This window comes from Pholis gunnellus (assembly GCF_910591455.1).
Source record: "Pholis gunnellus genome assembly, chromosome: 3".
NCBI lineage: Eukaryota > Metazoa > Chordata > Actinopteri > Perciformes > Pholidae > Pholis > Pholis gunnellus.
In genome coordinates, this window is record NC_136529.1 from 23,084,775 (window position 1) to 23,109,229 (window position 24,455).

General features: G+C 44.2%; 1 protein-coding gene across 1 annotated transcript in view; it reads right to left on the bottom strand.

The window, feature by feature from the left end:
- Positions 1-24,455, bottom strand: part of itpr1b (inositol 1,4,5-trisphosphate receptor, type 1b) — a gene marked incomplete at its 5' end in the record, with an annotated part of 76,031 nt that overhangs the window by 1,491 nt on the left and 50,085 nt on the right. The window contains 16 exons of the mRNA XM_079157133.1: positions 1,155-1,316; positions 6,382-6,542; positions 7,496-7,661; positions 8,729-8,877; positions 9,774-9,866; positions 10,237-10,426; positions 10,751-10,915; positions 11,364-11,539; positions 16,654-16,776; positions 19,667-19,859; positions 20,373-20,480; positions 20,961-21,095; positions 21,169-21,264; positions 21,772-21,882; positions 23,083-23,283; positions 24,059-24,321. Of these exons, the coding sequence (XP_079013259.1) occupies positions 1,155-1,316; positions 6,382-6,542; positions 7,496-7,661; positions 8,729-8,877; positions 9,774-9,866; positions 10,237-10,426; positions 10,751-10,915; positions 11,364-11,539; positions 16,654-16,776; positions 19,667-19,859; positions 20,373-20,480; positions 20,961-21,095; positions 21,169-21,264; positions 21,772-21,882; positions 23,083-23,283; positions 24,059-24,321 (2,492 nt within the window). The remainder of the gene's footprint in view (positions 1-1,154; positions 1,317-6,381; positions 6,543-7,495; positions 7,662-8,728; positions 8,878-9,773; positions 9,867-10,236; positions 10,427-10,750; positions 10,916-11,363; positions 11,540-16,653; positions 16,777-19,666; positions 19,860-20,372; positions 20,481-20,960; positions 21,096-21,168; positions 21,265-21,771; positions 21,883-23,082; positions 23,284-24,058; positions 24,322-24,455) is intronic.

Here is a 24,455-nt window from a genome sequence, read left to right on the forward strand (position 1 = left end):
CTCTGACGAAAGCAGCAGAACACAAACTACTAATACTGAAACTCAGCCAAAAGAAATTTCAGAGATCAAGCAAAGCCCATGAGTCATAACACAGGTGCTAACCTTTATAGCAGCAGGAGCAAGACGGGCTTTTCTGCTAAGAATTGACTTTATTTAACACGAGGGAGCGATTTGCACCTCCACACTGAAACGCAACAATATTAACAGTGAGAAGACAAAGTGGTCTTGTGATGAGTGTTCCGGGAGAAATACTTCTGCGCAGAATAAAAATACCATTAAAACACAGCAAGTGGACAGTCTAAACTCAGGTAGCAGCAGAATGCTGGCCTTTTTTTTTTCTCACACTTTAATTATGCCAATTTCACAGAGAATGCTTTTGCAGCGCAATTCTCCCGTTTGTGCTCTACTCTGAATGGAGGCCAATTTCTTCCTGAGAAGGATGAGAATTGACACGTTTTCCATGTGCAGTCGCACTTTCTGAACCGCTTCTTAATAAAATGAGTGTAAACGGGCCGCGCACACACACACACACACACACACGTTGAGTTTGGGCTGAAAATGTGACCGGTGCTGCCGTGCCCTTCACAGCGTGCAGCAACACGATAAATCGTTTCCCTCCTGTCTGGGTCAAAATGTCTCGGTGACATTCACTTCCTCACAGATGGTTCTCATTTCAAGGGTAAAGACATTTTTACAATTCTGTTTACTAGAAAGGCTGGATTGCAGCAATTGTGCAATCCAAGTCTCATTTGTACACAACATCAGCAGATTCTATTCTAACAGGACTTAGAAGCACCAAGTGTTTGTTTATTCTCACATTATACATATCTTATTAACCAGTCTAATGTAAGGCAACTGTTTGAAGAAAATCTCTTTTTTAGTCCTGTGCTCTTCTACATATTGAGAAAGGCTTTATCCAGCAAACCAATATAAAGACCAATAAAAACCAATCAAATAAAAGCTGATTGAGAGCCATGTGAGGTGTGTTGTGAACTATGACTCATCGACTTTTGCATTTTTAGTAAGCTCTGTCTCTAAAGGGCAAAGAGCGGCAAACAAGCGAACCTAGAGAAACTTCTCTCTCACCGATCGTGTTTCCCCCCCCGAGATGAACGTGTGCGTCTCTGTCAGTGTTTCGCTATAGTTCAACCCACCTGTTCTTTGAGCTCCGTCAGCTGGCCCGATAGGTTGGACACCAGTTTCATGGTGGACTCCAGTTTCTCCTGCAGGCTTCTGATCTCATTCTGCTCCCCGTCCGCATCGCTGCTGACCAGGGACATGGCCCGCATCCGTGGGAACCAGTCCAAGTTGTGATCCTAGTGAACACAGATGTGAGAGGTTATGGCCCGGACAGCAACACAGTGAAACCGATCATAATCTTTATGGTACTTTCTCAGAATCTGCTGCAAGTTCTGCTTTTATTTTAGAAAATATTAGCGCCCTTTGAAAATGCTTCACACATAATAACACATCAAGTGTGAACAATTGCCAAGCCCCATTTGATTAATGGTTTTCACTGGAGGCCCCGTTTGGTCTCTTTGGATTTCAAGCTTACTCTAAAAGTGGACTCAAACTAATCTTGAGGGACTTTCCATCTTACAATTACATGGGATTTGGGGGAATTCTTGAAATCAGTTTACTTATCGGTGCTACGTTGCCGTCACGTTTAGTCTTGCAGCAAAATGTAAAAAAAAAAAAAGCTGAAACAACTAAGATGAAGGAAGAACATTTGATTATACACGCATCGCCTCACACGCAGCGCTGAGATGAACACACACACACACACACACACCTCTTGAATGCTCCTGTGAGCCACACACAAGAACTGTGTGAGGCTGTTTCACTAAGTGCTGAAACCGGGTAGCCAAGCCCCAGCAGCCGGAGGCGAGGAACTGAGCAGTTTTCAGTTGGACTTTGTGTGTTATGAGGTTTCTTTTGGAGAGAACACACGTTTGAAATATTGGCTGCAGCGGTGATTTCTACTGAGAATGAATGATGCCATTGAGAAGTACTAACTGGCAAACCGGTGTGAGCAGCAAACCAAGAAACAGACAGGTTTGATGGGTAGATCTTTATCAGTTCTTTCATAACTCTGAAGTAACTGTTGCAAACTCAGAATTGAAGGAGCTTCTAACTGCCAGTGAACGCTGTGAGTTTGGCATACTTTGTTCAGTATGTCTCAGGGTGTAAACTGATTACAACACTTGAGAACAAAAAGGCAGTTGTACATAGTTGGAGGTGTGGGATTATTCGAAAAGATTGAATCACTGTGTGTGTGTGTTCTATATATGAAGTACTGAAGCAAAAACAAAAGTCTGTAAAAGTTATAATCATTAAGATTTTCATAAAATCATACCCTGTTTTTGATGTGGTCAAATTTAAAAGCATTCAATGAATGAAAAAAATCAATTTCTTGCAACTTTAAATGGACTTAACTTGCATTCATGACATGCACAAGTGGCAGCGGCACGACACCCCGGCAACTACCTCGGGGGGTTGCCGGGTTCAAACAGGGCTGAGGGCCACTCGGCTGCATTCTTTCACGCTTCCAACTCGTACGGCACTTGACTGCCACATGCCATTGTTATTGTGTGTGCCCGTCTGAACCCGCTATTCCAAAATAAGCCCCAGTCACGGGAACACATTTGTGTTTCATTCATCGCAACACGAGCATGCCACGTCTCTCTGTCATGTGTCCTCAATAAAGCGTAACCCATCGGTCCTGATGCTGGCACGAATGAAGAGCGAGGATGCTGCGTATAGCCGGCGAGGTCACTGGCTAGAAACGGGGTTCTGGAAAAAGTCCCGTAGGTTTTGGCGGTTGCTTCGGGGGGGCGTAGGGGGCGAGTGAGGTGGCCGTCCGAACAACAAACCGGCCGCGGGTCAGACGGCAGCCCGAAAGGGGAATCACGCAAGACGAAAATAATGAGCAGCACACACTCATTCTGAGAGGAGGAGAGGGCTGCTGTGAGCAAGTTCCACTTCCTGAATGCGAAGGCTGTGTTTACCTAGTTCTCAACACTTATTCTAACAGAGTCATGCTTATGTTCCTGGCAAAAATTGTAGCGTGCTAAATTAAGTAAGAAGGTGTTCTTTTTGTCGTTACAGCGCTTTCATTTATCTACCAAGTCTGTCTGTTAGAGAATAAACAACAAAAAGGTCTCTGGCTTTTAAAAGCATTTTTCTGTCCCCAGTATTTCTCACATTGAGTTCTGCTCATAATGCTGTCAACACGACAGAGGTCACTTCCCCATTCCGGATCGGCGTCGCCCCCAAAAAAGGCTCACGTGTGTTTTGTTTGATGACATTGTCGCCAGCCGCCCGGCCCTCTTTTCCATCCCCACTGTTTACAAATGTAAGCACTTCCAGTAAACTGAGAAGAAGCGGGGCCTCGACATTAAGACTCCGCATCACGCCGGTTCAATGGAAATGACGGAAGTAGAGTTTTCATTATTAAAACCGCACGGCCATGAGAGAGAAACAGGATGCTGTGTGGTTAAAACAGCAACAGAAAACGTCACAGTCACGCCACAAGCCACCTGACGAGCCGGCAGCCCACTCAGCCAACAAATATGCAAAGTAAATGTCCCCGGAAGAAAAAAAAAAAACACATCACACATCAAAACAGCATATTTTGCTACACTCGTATCTTTTGTGGCTACTGATGTTTCAAAGCACCCTGCGGTGCTGAATGCATTAGAAATGAGGGCAATGAGTGCGAGCCAAGCGTCATCTTTCTTCTTCTTTTTTTTTTTACACCTTAGTTTTGACACTTCACTCAGAGACCTTCACCATTGACGTCAGTCCTAGTCATTGTCGGAGTGATCTGACTTCTAACACCCCCCCCTTCTGTCCTGTTGCTTCTTCCACGTTACTGCAGCATCGGATAGATCGAAACACGGTGGGCAAGACGCAGCATAGATTAAAGGAATGTGGCCTACGCAAGTCATGTTCTATAAATAGCGTGGGATAAATCAGCTAAACATATAGGAGCGTATGACCAATAATTCATTTGATCGCAGCACAATGTAAATAGTGGTTTCGCAGTTTGTTTGATTACGACATGTATTCGGCTGTGTGAACCTTCGTATGGTTTTATAATCGTAACTCAACACTATGCTACAAATAGTGAGGGTCAAACAACATGTACAAAACACATTTTCAATTAGTAAAATGCAACAAAATCTGTACAAGCGATATAACCACAGAACATAACACGCGGACACTAACAAACAGGATGGATGAGGTTAGTCACAAATGCTGCTTAATAACAAATACGAGTCTTAAATAGAGCGTTTTCATTAAGAAGGGCAGAATACATAAAGAAACAATATACGTTTGTGATTTCCCGCTCTTCCAGTACGACTGTACATGTTCATGGTACAAAGAAAACAGACTTCTTCTAACTTAAAGCAACATTAATTATATTGTTTCTGATATATGTAATGATGTACATGACAATATTATGTACTTTATTGAATGTGTAATTGCTCATGGATGTTTTTTGTTTTGTTTTGGATGAACCACAGCCGCCACCATGGAGCTCGTTTGCCTGTCGGCGTGCATGATGTATAAATACCGGTGTGGTTTCCACGTTTCAAACATTCTGCGCTGACGAAGATTCGAGAAGTAACGTCGAAACGTAAACATAAATACATTTTCGTGGCACTAAGTAGTGTGCAGGTGCATTTTTCATCTTGCATTTACTTGATTTATGTATGATTATTCTTCAACAAAGAGCATTGCTGCCGAGTCTGCAGACCTAATGAATTCAATTATTTAGACATTGTGCATTTTATTTTTGCACGCACACGTATGGTTTTTAATATTCACAAAATAATATAAATAAATAACTGTTGTAACACGTGTCTGCTAAAAAAGGTAAATAAAATAAAACCAAAGAAATAATCTCAGAAACAAGGATCTTTGTGGACTACTCAGACAACAAGGAGGCCATGCATCACACAGTCGCATGTGAAGCTTAGAGTTAATATGAACGATGACTGGGTCAGCTGATGGGTCATCGAGGTCTTTCGCACCATGTGTGCCCTCGCCGCTCTGCCTGCCCCCTTAAACCTGCCGGTCAAAACGCAACCTTAACAAACTCATTCTGGCTCAGTGGGGTGTAAGGTTAATGGCAGAGAGGATGGGGGTTAATCCCGAATCACGTGGGTTCCTCACAAGACCGAGTGCAGCACGTCGAGGCAAAAGGCAGCGATGTGTGCTGAATGGTATCTAATGAGAAACCGTCTCAGAAACTGACAGCAGCGCAAGTGCGTCAGGAAAGCAACCACTTCAGAAGAAGGGGCTTTCCTGTGGCAGTTAAAAAAACCTTTCTAATTGCTCACAGGCTACGAGTGTGATGCAACAATCAAAACAATCTATTGTCTTTCTGCTTTTTATTTTTCGCAAATGAAAAAATTTCCAGAGTTGGTCTGGTTGAATCGGTTGTGACATGACAAGCTGACTTGTAAGCGCGCGTGTGAATCTGTTCCTCTTGTTTCGTATTTTTAACGTAAAACGCAAAGTCTCTCGGTTGGGATTTCAATCATTTTGGATGATTTTTATTATTATTTAGTATAATAATACACATACCACAAATCTATGTATGTATGTATGTATGTATGTATGTATGTATGTATGTATGTATGTATGTATATATATATATATATATATATATAAATAAAATAAAATAAAATGAAATAAAAGGAATATAAAGCAACATAAAGCAACATAAAGCTCTAGATTTGGTGGTTGATGGTGAGACATCTTCACACTGCTGCTTGACAAAACCATGAGTCTGCGTCCCAGCCTGCCTATCATGAGGTTATATGCAGGTTGAGGCCGGAGTGTGTTTAATGATTAAAGCAAGGCATGGCTGCTTTGGGGGATTAACACATTTTATGTTAATGGAGGACTTCGCCTGAATGTTAATTCTCCGTTCACAAAGCTGACTGATGTGATAATACTTTGGAGGTATTCAAGGTCACGGAGGCAGGGATTACATAATGCAGTTCTGGGACTCGGGGACAGATGAGGTGGTGCAGAGGGACGAAAGGACTGCAGCAATCAGCTCTGTTCAAACCCATATAAACCTGATCGCTGGAGCCTCAGCGCCTACGGTGTTGCTTCGGAGTGAAGGTTAACCTCAGCGAAGACCACAACGGCAGCTGATAACACTGTTGCACGGCACTTTAGCATTCGAGTCTCTGAGGCACATGAATTGTTACCCGCAGCTGCCAACAAGATGGATTTTTGAAAGGAGGGGAGCTGGAAGAATCAAGGATTTGTTCGCAGCAAGTGTATGCTATTTATTCCAAATACACCCTTTTAATATTAGGCCTTGCAGTGTAGATTTGAATGCATGATGACATGACTTACCCTGATCATTTCGGCTACGTAGCTTTCTGGGCCGGTGTACTCTGTGGAATCCTTCACCTTCACCAGGACGATGAAGAACAAGTAGTGCCACATGTTGTGCTCGACTTTGATGTGCTCTTCGAAGGTAACCGTCTTGTTGTCAAACTTGTCTCTCTCCAAACCTAAAAATGAAAACAACCCCAAATGGACCGAACACACACACACACACACACACACGCACACACGCACACACGCACAGGCAACCACACACACACCCCAAATAAACACGGTGCTTTCATTTCTTTGGAAGAGTGAAGAAATACGCTTTGTGTGGAAACATGACTTAATCATTCTTGTGACCTAAATGCGGATGACTGGCTGAAAAAAACAAAGAGGAAATGGGTTCACGAGGGAATGGGCAGACCAAACGGGTCAGGTGAGATCTGCTGTTTGTTTTTTCGCACCAAATCCCTGTAATCCAGTTACATTCGTGCAGTTGCATTTGCAAAAAGAGGAACAAACACTTAATCCTGTTGCCCGCCACATAAGCGGTAAGAATGACCAGAGCTGACCACTGATTGTTCGTGACTGTTTGGTGACGAACGAGGCCACAGTGAGTCTCAGTGAGTGTACAGTCTAACATGGTCAAGACCCATGTGGCAACAGGAAGAAACACTCCTCCTCCACAGCAGCACCTGCCATGACTAACCATTCATTCTGGGAAGAGGAGGCGTTTCGTTGTTTACACTACCAAGAAAAACAGCCCCCATTTTGCTGCAACGCCAGCAGTCACACGCTCACAAAAGAGCAGGCTCGGAGCAGACCACTCATTCGTCTTGATTTTGTCATTATCAAACCTCGGCATTCACACCTGCCGACTGTACTGCACGATAAAATGCTGTGTCAAGTATCGCTTGCAGCTTCGACTCGAATGGAACTGCAACGCATTTCCGCCCTATTAAATGAACTGCTGCTGCTGCTGCTAACTGCTGGGTAAGCCGAATGCCTTTAATGGTAAAAAATAAATTAAAAAAAGACTATTAAACAACCATTAATTAACAAAACTCGTACAATATCATCATGCAGAGCAAAATAAAAAAACGGAATCTTTATTTATTTCTTTTTTCTTTCTCACCACAAATAAAACATGTCGTCTTCAGGATTTCCTCTTTTTTCTGCTTCTCACTCCTCAGGTCAGCAAATGTGTCGATGATGACACCAAAGATGAGGTTGAGGACAATAATGATGACCATGAAGAAGAAGAGCAGGTCGTAGATCACCCTGGCGGCGAAAAGGGGCTCCTGTTGAAGCCAAACGGGAGACAAGTTGTGAGGAATGTCACTGTCGCAGTGGGAGCAACGGCCCAGTTCAGAACTTTAATGTTGCAGAGAACCCTACTACCCTACCCACCCTATTCAACTATTACTCAAATATTCACAAGCGTAGGTATGTGTTATCTAATGATCACAAAGTCTGATTTGACCAAGAACAACTCATAGTATTTATTTTCTTATTAAAGACAAAGAGAAAAATGGATTCAACTCATTTGCAGATTGTTGAGGCTGCCTTCTGTTCTTATGTAAATAAATAAAGGTGAGTGGACCATTCATGTCAAATGTCACCGGGATAACAGATTGGACTGACTCACAGTAACCCCCTTTTGCATACAGTACCATGTACAGTACATGGGCAGTCTTTGTGTGTTGAATGCAACTGAAAACACGACAAAGAATTCACATGAGCGTTAAGCTAACTGAGGTTTATATGAGTCATGCCCTCATTCTAGGGGTCAAGCTGCAGATCTAACATGTTGTGGTCGCGCACAAGCTTGTCTTTATCCTGGATAAGTACCATTAATGCTTTTTCTGGCATGTTTGAAGTTATGAAAGTCCCCCACGCAACCTCTCTCACCAGCCAACGGAGCAAGTTTCAAGTCAAGCGACGTACTGCAGCTTTTTACTTCTTAGAAACCACCGCATCCTTTGGATGGGGAATTAACCAACCACTCGATTTTCTTTGCTTATTGGGGCAAATACGTTACGTAGAGTACTTCTATATGTCAGAGTTGATTAAATAAAATGATGTCCTCATTAAAACAATCACATTTTAAGATCTAATATCGGTTTCCTCCATCCACTCTAATTTAATTCAATTTAATTTAATCTGTGTGTGTGTGTGTGTGTGTGTGTGTGTGTTTGGCAAGGGATTGTGCAAGCATGAACGTGTATTGCATGTTAGTAAGTGGCAGAATGTGTGCAACTATTTCAAGGCGGGCGAAGGTACTTTAATGATGTTTTATAAACTCATAAATCAAAACTCCGGCTTGGGTGTGATGTCTTCCTTGTTCTTGTGTTCCTGTGCTTTGTACCTCTTTGGATGGCTTCCGCAGGACGTCCCCGACACCTCCTCCACTCCTGAGGCCGTGACTCAGTACTGTGACAATGCACATGAGCAGGGAGTCACACGATCGCTCCTTGTCCTCGATCACCACCGCCGACGGCTGGACGGCAATGGAAGCTAAATGGAGACACACAGATACCGTCAGATAGTCATTCTTTGTACAGGCTGAATGCAAAGCGCTGTCCGCTCCGTCAGCTGCATTGCTACTACCAGTCAACGATGCCTTTACACCTAAATCCATGAAGAAGAGAGGCCACTAAGATAATGGATACACTAAAAATAAAAGACTTTAGATCCAATATACAACCAACTTTATATACTCTTCTATATATACTACTATCAGCCTCAGCGTAGGCGGTCTCTGAGGACATAACAAGTCTGGGAATTTTCTATCCACACAGAAACAAGTCACCAGACCGTCGTAATTAGACAGCCTGGTGATGACGGATAGGGAAGCCGAGACAAAGTCGCACCAGTGTGAGGATTCGACATGGTTGGCCGGTCGATGTGAAGGTGGTGCATGTGTTCCTCTTTGATTGGAGGCTTTTCCACATCAAGGTCAGTAGGTTTGGAGGAACTCGTTGTTTGCTGTGAGAAGCTCTCGGCGCCAGCAATGGCTGCACCCATCGACCTGCTTTGTACCTAATGGCAATTAATCCCTGACCTCATAACCCTGAGCCCCTACATCAGGTCTTAGGCGAGTCTAAACCCCTTCACCCTGCTCCCTGAAAGCCCCCACTTGGCCCGACCCGGTTTAATCCCGTGACCACCCAGCCGCCCAGACTTACATCTCGGTGGAACGAATCTCCTCTGGCTGAGTCATGGAGTCGTCCGTGAGGACATAAAGACCTTCGCATATTCACACATACGGGCTTGCACTTAAGCACACACTTGGGAATCTCTTGAGAGCCACGCATGCACAAACTCGTGGCTTCACATTTACAAGAACCCTCCGACCCTAGCGGCCCATTCACACGCACAAGCAAAGTTTCCGTTCAGTTTTGTCAACCTACCCTCCATCACGGCCTCCGTGGAACAGTTCTCCCCATTTTCTTTCTGGCACACTCCGCCAGAGAAGTACTCTCCCACCATACTGGCCCCATGCTCTATTCAATTGGTGGAAACAAGACAATGGTTTTTTTTCCACAATGCATGTAAATGGTGACATCCTTTACACGCTTGTTGGTGATGCTAAAAGAGAGATAAATATAGACATAAAAGTAAATGCATTTACATTAAACTGAACACACACTTTTCTATTCCCTAGATTTACTTTGACTACATGTGTTTTCATACAAAACGACTGTGTGTGTGTGTGTGTGTGTGTGTGTGTGTATTTTTGTGTGTGTGTGTGTGTGTGTGCTGAAAAAAAAAACATTCCATTTTTCAGTCTCTTGACTGTCTGGGTCAGCGAGGTTAAGCTATTTATGTGCGTCGCAGTAAGAGAAGTGAGAATTAATCCGCATTTCGACGTACCTAGAGTTTTGTTGGGTATCCTGTCGACAGCCAGAATGAAATCGTCTTTGAAGAAGATGTAGCCCACAATGGAGAAGAGGTAGACGAGGATGAGAGCCAGCACGGCTGTCAGAACAATGGAGCGGCCGTTGCGAGTCACACTCTTGATCACGTTGAGCAAGGTCTCTTCTCGGTAAACCAGATCAAAGAGCTGGAAAGAGGAAGGATTCAGAGATATGCGTGTCCAGAGTGTGCTTTTAAAAACGGAAAACGGACAGATTTTTCGATTTACATAAATCGCCATGCAAACATCTCTTGGTTAAATGATGTTGGTGGAGAATAGTGAACCTTTATGGCCAATCAAAAGGCATTTAAATCCATTTTTATCTCATGTTACAATGTAAATGCTTTTTTTTCTTCAATTCAGGACAAGCTGAACACTGTTGTTTGTACACCATCACCTTGGGTGTCTATGTCTACGTGTGTACATGTGTAATAATGGTTTATTTAATATGTCTCGTGTGTGTTCACGTACTAGCAGGCTGTAAAAGAAGACATGGACGAAGACCCCCAGGCTGCAGATTATCAGGTACAGCAGGTGGTACAGGAACTCCACGTCCATGATCATGGCTATGTAGCCACGCGTGAAGGTTCCCCGGTTCCCAACGAAGCTCGTCAGGAAGATCACCTTGTTACACAACTGGAGAACAATGGACAGCACAGAGACGACGTGTAACGCAGAGACTGTGGCCATGGCATGACAGTGCACAGTTCGAACTGAGAAGGGAAGGTTTACAGCAGCTTTGGATAGGATTTTCAAACGCCTATTGCTCGGGACTAATGCATCAATCAGCTATGAGTGACATTTATATGAGCATATATTTATATCTGCAATGCTCCCTCAACTGTTAAACCACTGCGTGCACTTGATCGTGGAATCAGTCTTACTGCTTGTTGTTGTGCTACGCTATCAGGAGATGTGTGTCCCTGCATCAATGCGTTTAATGTTACATTAATGTTTGCCATGTGACTGCGCCGTTTGCCGAAGGCATCCACGTGCGCAATAAAGCATGATCTAAATGGGACGCCGCATGTGAGGTCTGAATAATTGCTCAACGCTTTCTGAACACACGGACACACACACTTACGTTGAAACCCCCCAGCAGAAGCAACGTGGGCTCCAGGCCCACGGAGAAGATCAGACGCAGGATGGTGGAAGCAATGAGCGCCCGGATACCGTGAGGCTGAGGCAAGACGATGACGATGGCCAGGGACACCAGCATGGCCATCCACAGCAGGGCAGACAGATGGGGCTCCAGGGTACCTGGAGGTCACATTTGGGAGAGGTGTGAAATGAGTGTATTGTTCTCTGTTGACCTCGTCAACGAGAGGCTAATTCAGTTACTCGGGGGGGGGGGGGGGGGGGGGATATGCTATTCCTCTGCATGTGTATCTGGAAATGTAACCATAAAACTTGACAGTGACTCTAACTCATCCTCTCTGCATATTTAGAAAGAATTGTGACGTGTGCATAGCTGCAGTAAAAGGTATGCGGTGCGGTATGCTCTCTCCAGCACGGGCCCTCTTTCATATTTACTTCACATACTTTCTTTTCCGTGACAAGAATGTTTCCCAGAGAAGTAGAAGTAGAAGTAAAGTGGCCAAACTGAAGCGGACTCATCTGTCTCGTTTGTGTGAATGACGTGTTACCGGAACAAAATGTATCCCCAGAGCTCTTTGCCTCTCTCTGTGCGTGTCTACGTTGGCTCTTACACAACAGTTCCACATCAACCATTGCAGGTCAGCAAAGCGTTATCAGGAGCTCACCAGACACTGACTCAGTGTGAATCTCATTCCTCTGTGTTAGCACACAAATGCATTTATCAAGTTGAAAAGGTCACTCAGGTTCTCTTTTCTCTGCGGCACCAAGAACGCCACTCTGAGCGTCTCCCTCCCTGCTGAGGCCCCCGTCTTCACGCCTCTCTGTGTACAGATCACATGGCAGCTACTTGTTACATAACCTCCGGTTGGCTAAAAATACGCTCGGTTCCAGCTAAATTCATCGGGATGGTCCCGCAGCCCTACGCTGCCTGGGCGCTTGGACTCTGCACTGCACCCGACCCAGACACAGCAGCTTGGACGTCACACACACACACATCGGTCTGTTCATCTAGCTTACTCTGCAGCTATAAGAAGATAGAGAGACTGACCTTTAAGCTACACCACTACACTTCACCGAAGTGAATTCTACACACAGTTTGTTACATGAAAATAAAGAAGTGCCTGTTATTGTTGGAAAGTGTCTGCGCTATAGCTCCAGTGTCTACTCGTCACGTAATGGAGAAGTGGCCTGTGACAGGGTGGAGACTCTGGTACTTTGATTCTACTGGTCAAGTGGTTGGGGAAAGACCCCAACCACAGTTTCTCTTCAAACAAACCGCCGAGAGGAAACATCCTCTGACGGACATGTGAGTGAGGTGTGCAGCTGATATAAAAATGTTAATGGGGATTTTATCATGTGCTCTATGATATCTGCAAATTAAAAAGGTGCAAGAACTGAGATTGGGAGCATTTAGATTGCCTCTCAACGGCTCTCAACATGGCTGCGGTTCGTAGTAAATGCTGCTAATAGCGCTGATCGTGCAAACTACGGCGATAGTGCGGACAGAGCCGACAGCGTTTACCTGAGGGGGAACGGGAGGGTGGGCGCTACGCTTCCGTGACAACTCGGTCGATCGGGACGGTGTTATCAGCTGTGAACACTGTATGAGAGATGTGCAGAGCTGCGGCCGTGAGCTAACCAGTGGGGCATGCTCACGTGCACAGACGTGCACGGCTATGTCAACAAAGAACAGAGAAGCTCGGATAACAACAGACAGAGCGAGAGAGAGCGAGAGCGAGAGAGAGAGAGAGAGAGAGAAAGACGTCATTCTCTGCTCAGGTAGACAATATGCTAGTCTATCTTTGCAAAGCAAAAGGTGTTTGAATGTTAAATACCGCTCCTTTGAGCATACACGTAACGATATAAAAGTGTGTCAAATGTCAAACTTTCCCAAATGAAGTTCACTGGAGTAGCTCGGCTTATTGAAGGTTTACGAGCAGTAAACATGAGAACCACCTGAGCTAATATTAAATCCAGGAAACCGCATGAGCATGTGAGAGTTTTTTTTCTTTTGACTTGATAACTGGCTTCAGTTCGTTGCCAACATTGGCGTGTCCTGGAATGAACTGTTAAGCTCCCAGAAGACCTTTGACACTGGAAAAACCCCATGGAGTTTCTAAAGCTAAGCTAACAACGTCTTTTTTTGTCTCTTCTGCACCACTGTGAGGAAGTTCAAACAAAAGGGAGCTCGCCGTTTGACCCCAGACAGAACAATTGAAAGTTTATGCGAATCACAATGTGCGTCTTCTCTCCGCTACGCTGCACTGGAACAATGCCGGCCTTAACGCCTGCGGCTTTTCACATCCCCACTAATACTGCCCTCGAGGAGAACGGAGTAAGAGGAATAAGAGACAGCAGAACAAACAAAAAAAAAACATTAAAACTGCTTGTAAAAACACGCTCAGGTCTGCCACTCATTCCTTTGGTTTGTGAAAAACCTCCCGTCATGCAGGAGTTGGTATCACTTAGACAAATCCCTTTGAATGAATATTTTATTTATTAGAAATCTGTCACACCTTGTGACCAAACACCAGACCAGATTTTCCCAACCTAAATCCAGACATTTAGGCCACATGACAGAGCCTGACTGATCAGAGGTTAATATGGTGTGGGCAACGAGGTCAAATATGTGGCTCCCACAAAGGAACGGAATTACCTCTTGTTTTTTAGTTTTTTTAATTCCTGGTGAAAAAGCTGATTTAAAACAAAGATTTCGGTTTGTTGTCTATTGTCCACACAGTGTTGGAGTTCTATGCTGTTTGTACATATTCATTAGGTTGTTTCGTAAATGTTTGTTGTGTGGTTTTGGTTCTCTATTTTTACTCAGAGACGTGCGTGTGTCTAGTAGCTGTAGTCTAGTAGCTGAAATGCTGCTATCATAACCTCCTTCTACACTCATGCAACAGGCAAAAAAACATGGGATCCATAAAGAAAATGCAAGTTTGAATCTGGGACATAATTTTCAGCAGCTTTGATGCAGATTAAACAAAGGATGTAAATGTCGCAGATTACGTGAGAGTTTGCTGTGTGTGTGTATCTACCTCCTAATCAGGTACTGTAGGTGTCACTTTCAGTGGTGTATTCCACACAGCCAGTAGCAGGGTATTATGTTTCCTGCTAGAGTTTCTGACCTTACGGGGAGACCACAGTATTTACGTAAATCCGCACGCACATACATGCACAAGCACACGCACACACACACACACACACACACACACCTGATTACCAGAAGTGACACATATGGAGAAAACGACAACTAAAACCGAGACCGGTGTGAGAATGAGACTAGAAGTCATGTGTAAGTCTCAAGCTCAGGAAATATTTTATGAAACCGGTTGGGCTGTAATTAAAAACAAATCCATCTTGGTCTTTTGTGACGGCACAACAATTTAAGATGCAAATTTTTCTGCTGGAATTACATTCTCATCACACCTCCACTTGTGGTGAAACTCACTTTGGGAGGTGTGAGGCTACACCCAAACCACAGGCACGAGAGCACACCGTGTTCTGTAAAGTCCTGTGCCTACTGAACACTAATAATGCCTCGTGCGTGTGAGATATGATCACTAGCCAACTGCTATAAATACATGTGCTGTATGATCTTAAATGCCCCGTCAGGAAGTGTTCAAAGATCCTTGTGTCCAGGGGGAAGCAAATGTTCTCATGAACTGCACTCAATCTTCTGTTTTCAGCTCTCAGATTGAGAAAGATGGTGCTGTTCATGATTATGTTGGATTCTCAGTTCTTTTGAAGCTGAAAATGAGTATTCTTCAGATTTAGCACTGCATGCCTATCACACTGTCAGACTCAAAGAAAAGAAAGAAAAAAAAGTCGATCAAAGTCGTCAAAATCGATGCAACAGAACCAGAGATATTGTCTTTTTTATTCTACACGTTATTCTTCATTGTCAAAACCTGGCACCGACATTACCCAAAATGCAACAGCAGTGCTGCAGTTCGGTCAGAGATCCGGCTGTGTTTTGCTCGTAAGCAGCTAATGATGCGTTATGCCTAATTTATACTCAAAGATTAGAATCAAAGACGACGGATTTGAAAACCACGGGTCCAAATAAAAAATGAATGACCCAATCCCCCGCAATACTATGCATGTCTGGCGTGTGCGAGAGGTGCCCTCACCAGCCCGCACAGAGCTCAGAGGCACACAAGAGTAAATCAGGCCACTGGCCTCAAACAGAGATGATGAGCGGGCTACAGAGGTCTGGTGAGCTCACTTCGTTTAAACTCCACACCCCCAGATTTGTTTTATTTGAAACTGGACGTCTGACGCGGACTCAAGTGACATCCCTTCAGGACATTGATCAGATTCCATGCAGCTCCCTCTGGAGCCACTAAAGGCTTTCGGGCCCTGATCAGACAGAATGCGATTCAGCAATCTGTGGCGGCTTTGAAGCGCTTTTGCACGCTGCTTTTTTTTTTTGCATTTTTCTGCTCTATGCGCCTCACGTTTCTGAGTGGAAAAAAAAATTCAACTCGGAGCAAAAGAGCACCCAAGCTCATTAGTTTGTAGCTGTATGACTTCATCAACTTTAGATACCATGTTCTGAACAGAAAACAGCAGGAGCCAAACTAGTGCTAGTAAATGTAAACTGAACAAATAATGATTAGATAGTGGGCAGTTTATGGTTTTTGTTAAGCTTATGTTGGCACTCATCCGGTGGTTATAATAAAGTAACTTGTACAACTCCCCAGCACGTGTAAACAGACTCTGATTTGTAAAATAGGTTAAGTTCCCCTTTCAGCTCAGATCTGAAGGAGAGCGAGCCCTTTTTTAAGGTTATTATGCTCTGTGGCTGTCAAAGTATTCGTTTCAGAAACCTTTGTTGAGTTAGACAAATAAACCATCCAACACAACACCCCTTCCGGGCACTCCTGCGAGAGTGCACATTGGCCCTACCTTCCCTATCACAAGGTTAGTCGAGGACAACGTCCTCCTGTACATGCTGAACCAGATGTTTTGTTACCTGGCTGTTAAATAGGCTGTTAAAGAGCTGCACAGGTGTAGCACTTTACGGCCTGTAAGAACAAAGCTCTCGACAAGTTGTGACCCAAATTCTCATAAACATTTTTTGCCATACAGGTTTCTGATCAAGCACAATGTGGATTATATGCCTCCTGCCGCTCACTCCCATTTCCTAAGTGGTAATAGTCACACTCATTCCGTTTAACACAGTGTGCAAACAAACAAACACAAGATCACAACCGCCTGTTGCTCTCCAACAGGAAGCTTAAAAAGGTGAAGACTTTTAGCAGACTGACCTCCACGGACTCCCTCCAGAGGGTAGAAGAAGGCCACGAGCAGGTTCATGAGCACGGCCAGGTTGAAGGAGATGCTGCTCCAGAACGACATGTTCCTGGAGCACCAGTACAGGATGGGCTGAGCTGGAGGACAGGGTATTCAAATTCACACAGGTCATTGTACTGCAGCGAGATCCTGCAGCCATCGTTATATCAACTCATCAAGCACAATGCATCCAGGGATTTCAAAGAACACTTAATAAGTTCACAGTAAAACACACAATGGCTGATCAGTGTTTCACTCCGAGGAGAAGCAAAACACAGAGAATTTGTGCTGTTAATATATTTCCAATTAATCGTAGTCAAAGCTAATTATTATGATTATTTCCTACGTTATATAGTTACCCTATGTAGATTCTCGTTCATCGTGTTTCTCCACAGCAAAACAACGTTTTCATCAATTAGACTTTAATTTGCATCACGCCAATTTTGAGTGGGGAGTCATTTGAGTCATTTGACAAAATCCATCAAATTTGGGGTGAAACACTTATCAAACCAAATATCTGTGTAGTGCCATTGTCAGCACCACAACTGTTACCAAAGGATTCACTTTGAAGGATAAAAACAGGCAAAACTTAAAGCTATTAGCACACAAAAACAATGGTCATGAGTATTTTTACACACACACCCCCACACACACACACACACACACACACACACACACACACACACACACACACACACACGCACTCTTCTCAGACCGAGGTCAGGAGATCATTATGGTGCCATTGCTATTTTGAGCCTGTTTATTTGAAAAGAAGAACTGCGGGTGGGGACTCTAAGCACCAGAAGTCCCTCTATTCACCATGACAAGTGGTTAGCACCAGCGGAATAACATGGTTCACATGGTTCTCCAGCTGCGCCGATTCATTCGGATAGGAGGAACCATCCTCGCTCAGGCCTGACCATGAGACAACCTGCCCTGCTGAAGGGGAAACTCAACGCAGCGTTCAGGCCTGCACGACTACGGTATTTAAGATTAGTGAAACGAGTTGCTTATTGTGAAAGAAAGAGGACTCATGAGGTTTCTATGAGGATCTTATTTCTGGATCGCCTGTGAACAGCTTCTCCCGCCTCGGCTTGCTGTTCCTGATCTGCCACCTGTTCATTCAGGAGCTATCCTGCGTTCCACTACCGTGCCTTCATTTTTCTCACCGAGGTTGTGCCATGTCAGAGGTAAAGAATGTGCGACTGAGCGTGACCTCAAATTGGCAGGTAGATGAAACAGGTCGAGCCATTAATCCCATTAAGACGGGGCAGGCTTAAAGCATCCTGCCAACTCAGGATCTTTCAGCCAACTGTGTTTACATCTTTATCACGCCTTTTTATTGTCCGTGATTAATGTCCTAATTTCGCTGATAATGACGCAGGAATACCCCCCAAAAAACATAATAAATAAAAAACTGGGGGACCGGCGTCACGCTCCATTGATAGTTATTTTTAATCTATTTTACCAAAGACAAAACGTTGGACAGTCTTGTGACCTGTTAAACACTAGTTCACAGTTTAAGCTCTAAATTCAGTCTAAAGATTAATACTCTGTAGCACCAAATCCTGCCGGAACATTTTTCCTTTGAATTCACCTCTCTGTTTTTCTGTTTCCAGCAAGACTAAATCCAGGAACCTGACACTCTAATCTTATAAAATAGATGATATTTTTTGTGAATGAGTTTGCAATCAGCAACAATTTGCGTACCGACCAGAACGTTTGCTTTGACCGTGCACCACATCACACTTACAGAGCTGACATCACTCACTCCTGAATAGAAAACATCCATTTACATCGTTATAGGACATATGTAGTCATCTCATCTTAGCCTTTAATTATCTTATATAGTTACTAATGTAACTTAGCCTTTAACCAACTCATATACTGTAGTTACAATTGTAACTATATTGCAATTTAAAATAACATTCTTATCAAGGTGTACATGCTCTCCACTTCCATTCCTCGAGGCCCTTTAGAGTTGGGGGGGGGGGGGGGGGTTCAACCCAACAGGTTTGCATTTAATGACGTATGTTCTCAGCTGAGAATCTGTAATGCTCATAGAGAATATTGTCAGGAAGCCAACAGACATATTCTGTATCTAAACACTCCCTCTTATGAGTCTGGCACATGGGTCCAGGTACTCTTTTTATAAACGATTTCAATCAGAAACTCGTCCGGATCCAAGTTAATTGCATAAGTCACCATGGCGATCTAGCCAGGTTAAAAAAGAGCAACCTTTGTGACAGTGAAAACTCTGACTTTAGGCTCTAACCTCGCTGCGTGGTACACCCCTCTGGAGTGGCCAGCACTGAGCGTCTGTAGTTGCTCTTGTTGCTGGGTGCTCTTTAACTCGGCTGGTATACATGTTATCTCTCTGGTCTCAGAAAGGCAAATCCCTCCCAAATCTAAAAACTCAAATTTGGGATGTCTTTAAGTATAAAGTGTTGTGCTTCTCCATAGACAATGAATTGGGAAAGATTATAGATGACAGTGAGAGCACCCAGGAGGATGTTATGTGTGTATGGGTACTTTTTCTGAGAACACTACAAAAGAATAAAACTCTTTTGGTTATAAAAGAGAAACAAAATCCCCAAACCACAAAATCACTCATTTTACCGTCTATGGATGATATATACTTGATGACATCACAAGTTTGGGACTTGCTGCTCTGGTTTCTGATATGAAAGAGACTAAACAATGACTTTTGATTACACTAGAGGTGAGTTCGGGAAATCATTTTAGATCTTGAGTTGACAAATTGCCAAAGTGAAGTACAGTAAAATGTTTTCTCCAGTTCCTTCTCACATATGATGCCAACAAGCTGAATTAACCCAACATTTATGGAGTGTATGGGGGGGGGGGGGTTCCTCAGGGGCCTGGAGGGGTGCAAAAGGACAGCGTGTAAACCAGGGACTAAGAGATAAAGAATTGAGGGAAAATACGCACAGGGAACCGTGTTTGTGTCACCAGTAGTCTCTTGAGTACCTCGCAGCTTCTTCTGCCAATTCATCTCATTGAAAAGGTCCTCAGAACTCAGGAAGAAGTCATTGATCTTACTGCCTTGCTCGTCCCGCTCTGTGGTGTAGTAGACACGCAGCTTGGACTCGTGGGTGAGGAACTCGCAGATGTTGGGCACGGGAAAGACTATCTGCTCCATGGTGCGATCCAGCCGCACAATCTGAACACAACAACAGAAGCGGTCATCAATCACACAAAAAAAAAAGTCTTAACCCCTGAACTGTCTTCTTTAAAGCCAAGTGGTTATTAGATCATTTATTCATTCAAATGTCTGGTTGTTGTCACAAACTGTACTTTGCAATACAAATAAAAGGGTTGTATTCCTTTAGAAAGCGGCTGATAAACTGAACAAACAACTTCAGTTCAGAACACTGTCAACAACCAGCATTCCTTCTCCTCAGGAAAAGGTGACAACATGCCAAAGGTGTTTGCCATCCTGTTTAGGTACACGATGTGACGGCCAAGAAAAACATCGTCACATGCCTCGAGTCAATTGTGATGCATACGTGTTGCAATCCTCTGCAGCTCACGCATACTACTTAAAATACATGTCAGACAGTAGGCAGGCAATAGTTTTAGGGTGCTCTCACAGTAAAACTTTATAGATAACAATAAATAAAGATAAAGATCCAATATGGCACAGTTTAGTCCGGACACCGACCGAACCACTGACCTCAATCTGAGCTGTGTGTTTGGCGTAGAACTCCAGGGCCTCATCACCCTCTCCATAGGTCCCCCCTGGCTTCAACATTGCCTGCAGTTCCTTGTTGTGTCGGGCTAACTGAAATGACAACAAACACCATGAAACCAATGCTAAACAGATCAATGAATCATCAAAGAAGACACGCATAGATGTTTCTTTGTCTAATGTGTGAATATGGCATGTGCGTCTGGGATTTCTGAGCCAGCATTGCCGGAACTTAACGACTGGGTTCAGTGCATACATGCTATTTATTCTTTCCTTTGAAGGCACAATGTTCCTTCCAATCAACCGCAATGAGGCTGCAGGGTGTGGATTGACAGTGGGTGTTGCACAACTGTAATTGAAGTCGTTATATGTAAATTATGTTTTGTGCAGACACTCCGCTGTTGAGCAGCGCATAGCCCAAAGGCAAAGAGGGCATGAGTCCAGAATGGCAGGTATAACACGTCTGTAGTAGGCCGACGAAGTAAGGCCACTGAAAGTCCATTGGCTACATTACACGTGTGCTACGGGTGTGTCTGTATCCGTGCCGATTCTCACGGACAGTTGGCGGCTTACTTGATGTGCCAAGATGTAGATATTGTGACCGACGTTGCGTGGAGACGCAGAGTGCTCCTCCTCGCCGCCTTCGCCCTCCTGCGGCTCCTCCACCTCGATCTCGCCCTGCATGTAGGCCTTTTTGATCACTTCCACCTGCAGGAATCACAAGACTGTCACATAACGTCCACTCAACGCTGCGAGATGATGTGCATGATGTCACACGCACCAGCTCCTTGGGCCTCATGTTGTACAGTATCCTCTCAGCGTTCTCACTGTCATGGCGACTCTCCATAATCGCAAGAAGAAGCTTGGAGGCATTATTCTACGGAGAGATGAGAGCACAGATAACAGCACAAACACAATCGACTCAGGTTCATTTTTTCGGCATTCCAATCTGTACACAGGGAGATTAAAGAGGAAAGCCAACTGTAAATATTCACATTATGTCATTTGTTGATGGAGTACTTAATGATGATGTTTTGTAATAATATATTTTGGAACATCTAAATTAAATCAACAGCTTCAGGATGTTCTTCAGTCAGTGATTTCCTGTAATGACTTGATAGCCTCTAGAGAATGATGAGTCTAGACAAGTAGCTCATAACACCAATGACTGTAATTATTACACTCGTTTTGTAGCATCTGTGTTTGCAAACTCTGACAAATTTTAATCAACCTAACTCTCTGAGCAATAACAAACCTGTACCATCAAGCAGCAAAAACAAATACTACTATGTTATGCAACACTAAAAGTACTACTATGTTATGGAACACTACAAGTATTTTAAAGTGTTTTTTTCCTCTCCCTTTTTAATCGAGAATCACTCACTTTGAGTTCCAGCACCAGATCCATCCTCTTCTTGCCGAGGGGGTTGATGTCATTGAGGATGAGCGCGATGATGATGTCAATTCCATTGCATTCATGAGTGGCGATGCAGTTCTGAGGAACCAAAGACATGAAGATAGAATGAAAGTTTAGACAGGAACAGGAGAGCTACCGGTATTGAGCAGTAAGAAAGTTATTATCATTATTAAAAAAAGGTAAAATTCTGATTGACAGGACTTTTATGTAAAACAGCAACAACACTCGACAACAATCGCATGTAATAGTGAATGTATTCTGATGCTGCTGGTGTTTTTGTTGCCAGCATTTTCAGTTATGATAACATAATACAATCTGTACTCTATCTATCTAGAGCTCTTTAATTGTTTTGTTTTTCAAACCCACCACCTACCAGCCCTGGAAGAGTCTTGTGCTGATGAGATGGGTCACAGTTCATAACTATTGTGATTCACCGAAGTCACTCAATAACACAAACTAACCGATCGAGGCAGCAGTAGAGCAGCAACTTCTGTGCTCTGCAAGGTACGATTACCGTTTTATTTCAATGGGATCTGGTGGCTTAGAAGAGAGCATAGATGGATATAAATATTCTAAATATAGCAAATATTCAAAGTGATGCAGATATTTGTTTTGCAGCTGCCCCCGTCCACAGCAGTACATTGCTTTGCTCCATGCCTGTACGCTTTCTCTAAACTGGGGGCGTGTCAATGGTTAAGTACCTCATACAACCCCACTGCAAAACATCCGAACTCTCCCTTTAATACCGCACAAACAAAAATAGTTCAAGCACTTGTGTCTCTCTCTCTCTTTTCCCTCTCAGTAGAAACGAACAAAGAGCTCGGTTTAGTCTGGCAGTCGGCCCTTCTGGCGCTCTTTGAGGGAACCGAAATCAGTTCCAGCAGCGACTGCATTCAGCCAGTTGCTTGTTTACTCATGCCAGTTTCACACATGCCATGAACTGACCCCACGGCGGCTTTAACAGAGGATGCCGCCATCATGTGAGAAGACCAAGCAATGCTGATCCATACCAGAGGACAAACACAGGCACGCCGCCCAGTCTGCTGCAGCTGAAGAAAGACTGAGTGGTGCTGGGCATGAAAAGACAAATGCTCAAGACTAATGACAGTATGACCAAAGCCAAACCACCAGTGAGACTACTAAAAATGAAAAGGTCACTCTGACATGAGCAGAGGCTCACTTGATCAAGTATTTGATAAGAAAACTATATTTAGACATCCAAATGAAAAAAGGCTCTATATAGTGACAGAAAAACGTTCTGCGTCTCCGTGTTATCACCTGGTTCTCATGACAGGGACCTTGGCAGTACTCAGTCAGGCTCTCCACAGTCTGGTTGATGAGTCCTACGTTCTTCTCATTGATGTAGAGTCCCAGCAGCCCCAGTCCGCCCGTGGTGCTGCCACAGATGCAGTCCAGGAACTGAAGTGTCTCACACACCAGATTGTAGTTGTTCTTGTTGTTCTGGTTGCGCAGAAAGTTCTGGAGATGGAAGGAGATAAAGAATACGCTAACTATGGCACATCCTCGGGACCCATGTTATCTGACTTTGGCCAATGCAGTATCTGTCATCAAGGCAGTGTCTCACTTTATACTACAAAAAAGAAAGTCCAAACTGTGGGATCTGATGTTGAGCATCATGGTCTGAAGAAAGTTCTACTCAAGGTATCTAAACTATTTTTTTACCAACATTTTCTGTCTTTCTCTGAAGTGAGAAATACAAATATCACATTAAGAGTTTAACTGTGTTTTTTAAGCACGTTAAGCCTATACAGCCGCCAGGCAATTACTCCATCTCTTTGGAAGGAACCGAAATATCTGAAAGAATCGATCATCTGTGCTGCGTGGTTAGCAGTACATCAATATCTTGCACCCACGCTGGGTCACGATGGACGAGACGGAGTGATTCAGCGCTGAGCCGACTGCTATTTAATGACGGCCTGCAAAGGTTCCTGGTGCAAAACAGAGTCAGTGCAAGAAGGAAGTCTTCTGTCTGGGCTGCAGGAGGCTAGCCATTATTAACACCAACACACTCCTCATAGTGAAACCAGACCAAGACACGCCAGATATGGAAACAGCTGCATCAGGAAGTTCTGCAAACGGTGCCTATTTTCTACGCGGTTTCGTTTCTGTATAATCGAGTGTGGTGATAGAAAGTCGGAACAAAGGTCAGGGGGCGGCGAAGGGGAGGGGGGGTGAGGGGGGTTGTTCGGCAAAACAAACAGCGACGCAACACAAACCCGGTGAGACAGCTCACCTGCAGTTCTCTGTTGTGGTTCTCGCAGAGCAGCTGCATGAGGCGCAAGATGGGCTGCATGATGGTGATGATGACGCTCATCTCGCCTTCCTCCTGGCTCTTATCGGGAGTCGGGACGGGAGCGCCGTCGGCGGCCGCCTGGTGCTCTTCGGCTTCGGCCTCGCGGCGGTAGGTCGTGAAGGCCTTCTTGGTGACGACGGAGGCCTCCACTAGCTGCTCCTTCACCTCCTCCGTCACCACCGCCACCACCAGCACGTCTTTCACTAACCACAGGGAGAGGTGAGACAAACACAGACCACTGGAGATGAGACACGCATTCATGTGCGGAGTCGCAGAAACATTTACATGCGGGCAGACTTTATTCAGGGGAATATAATCAGGTCTTAATTCAGAAACA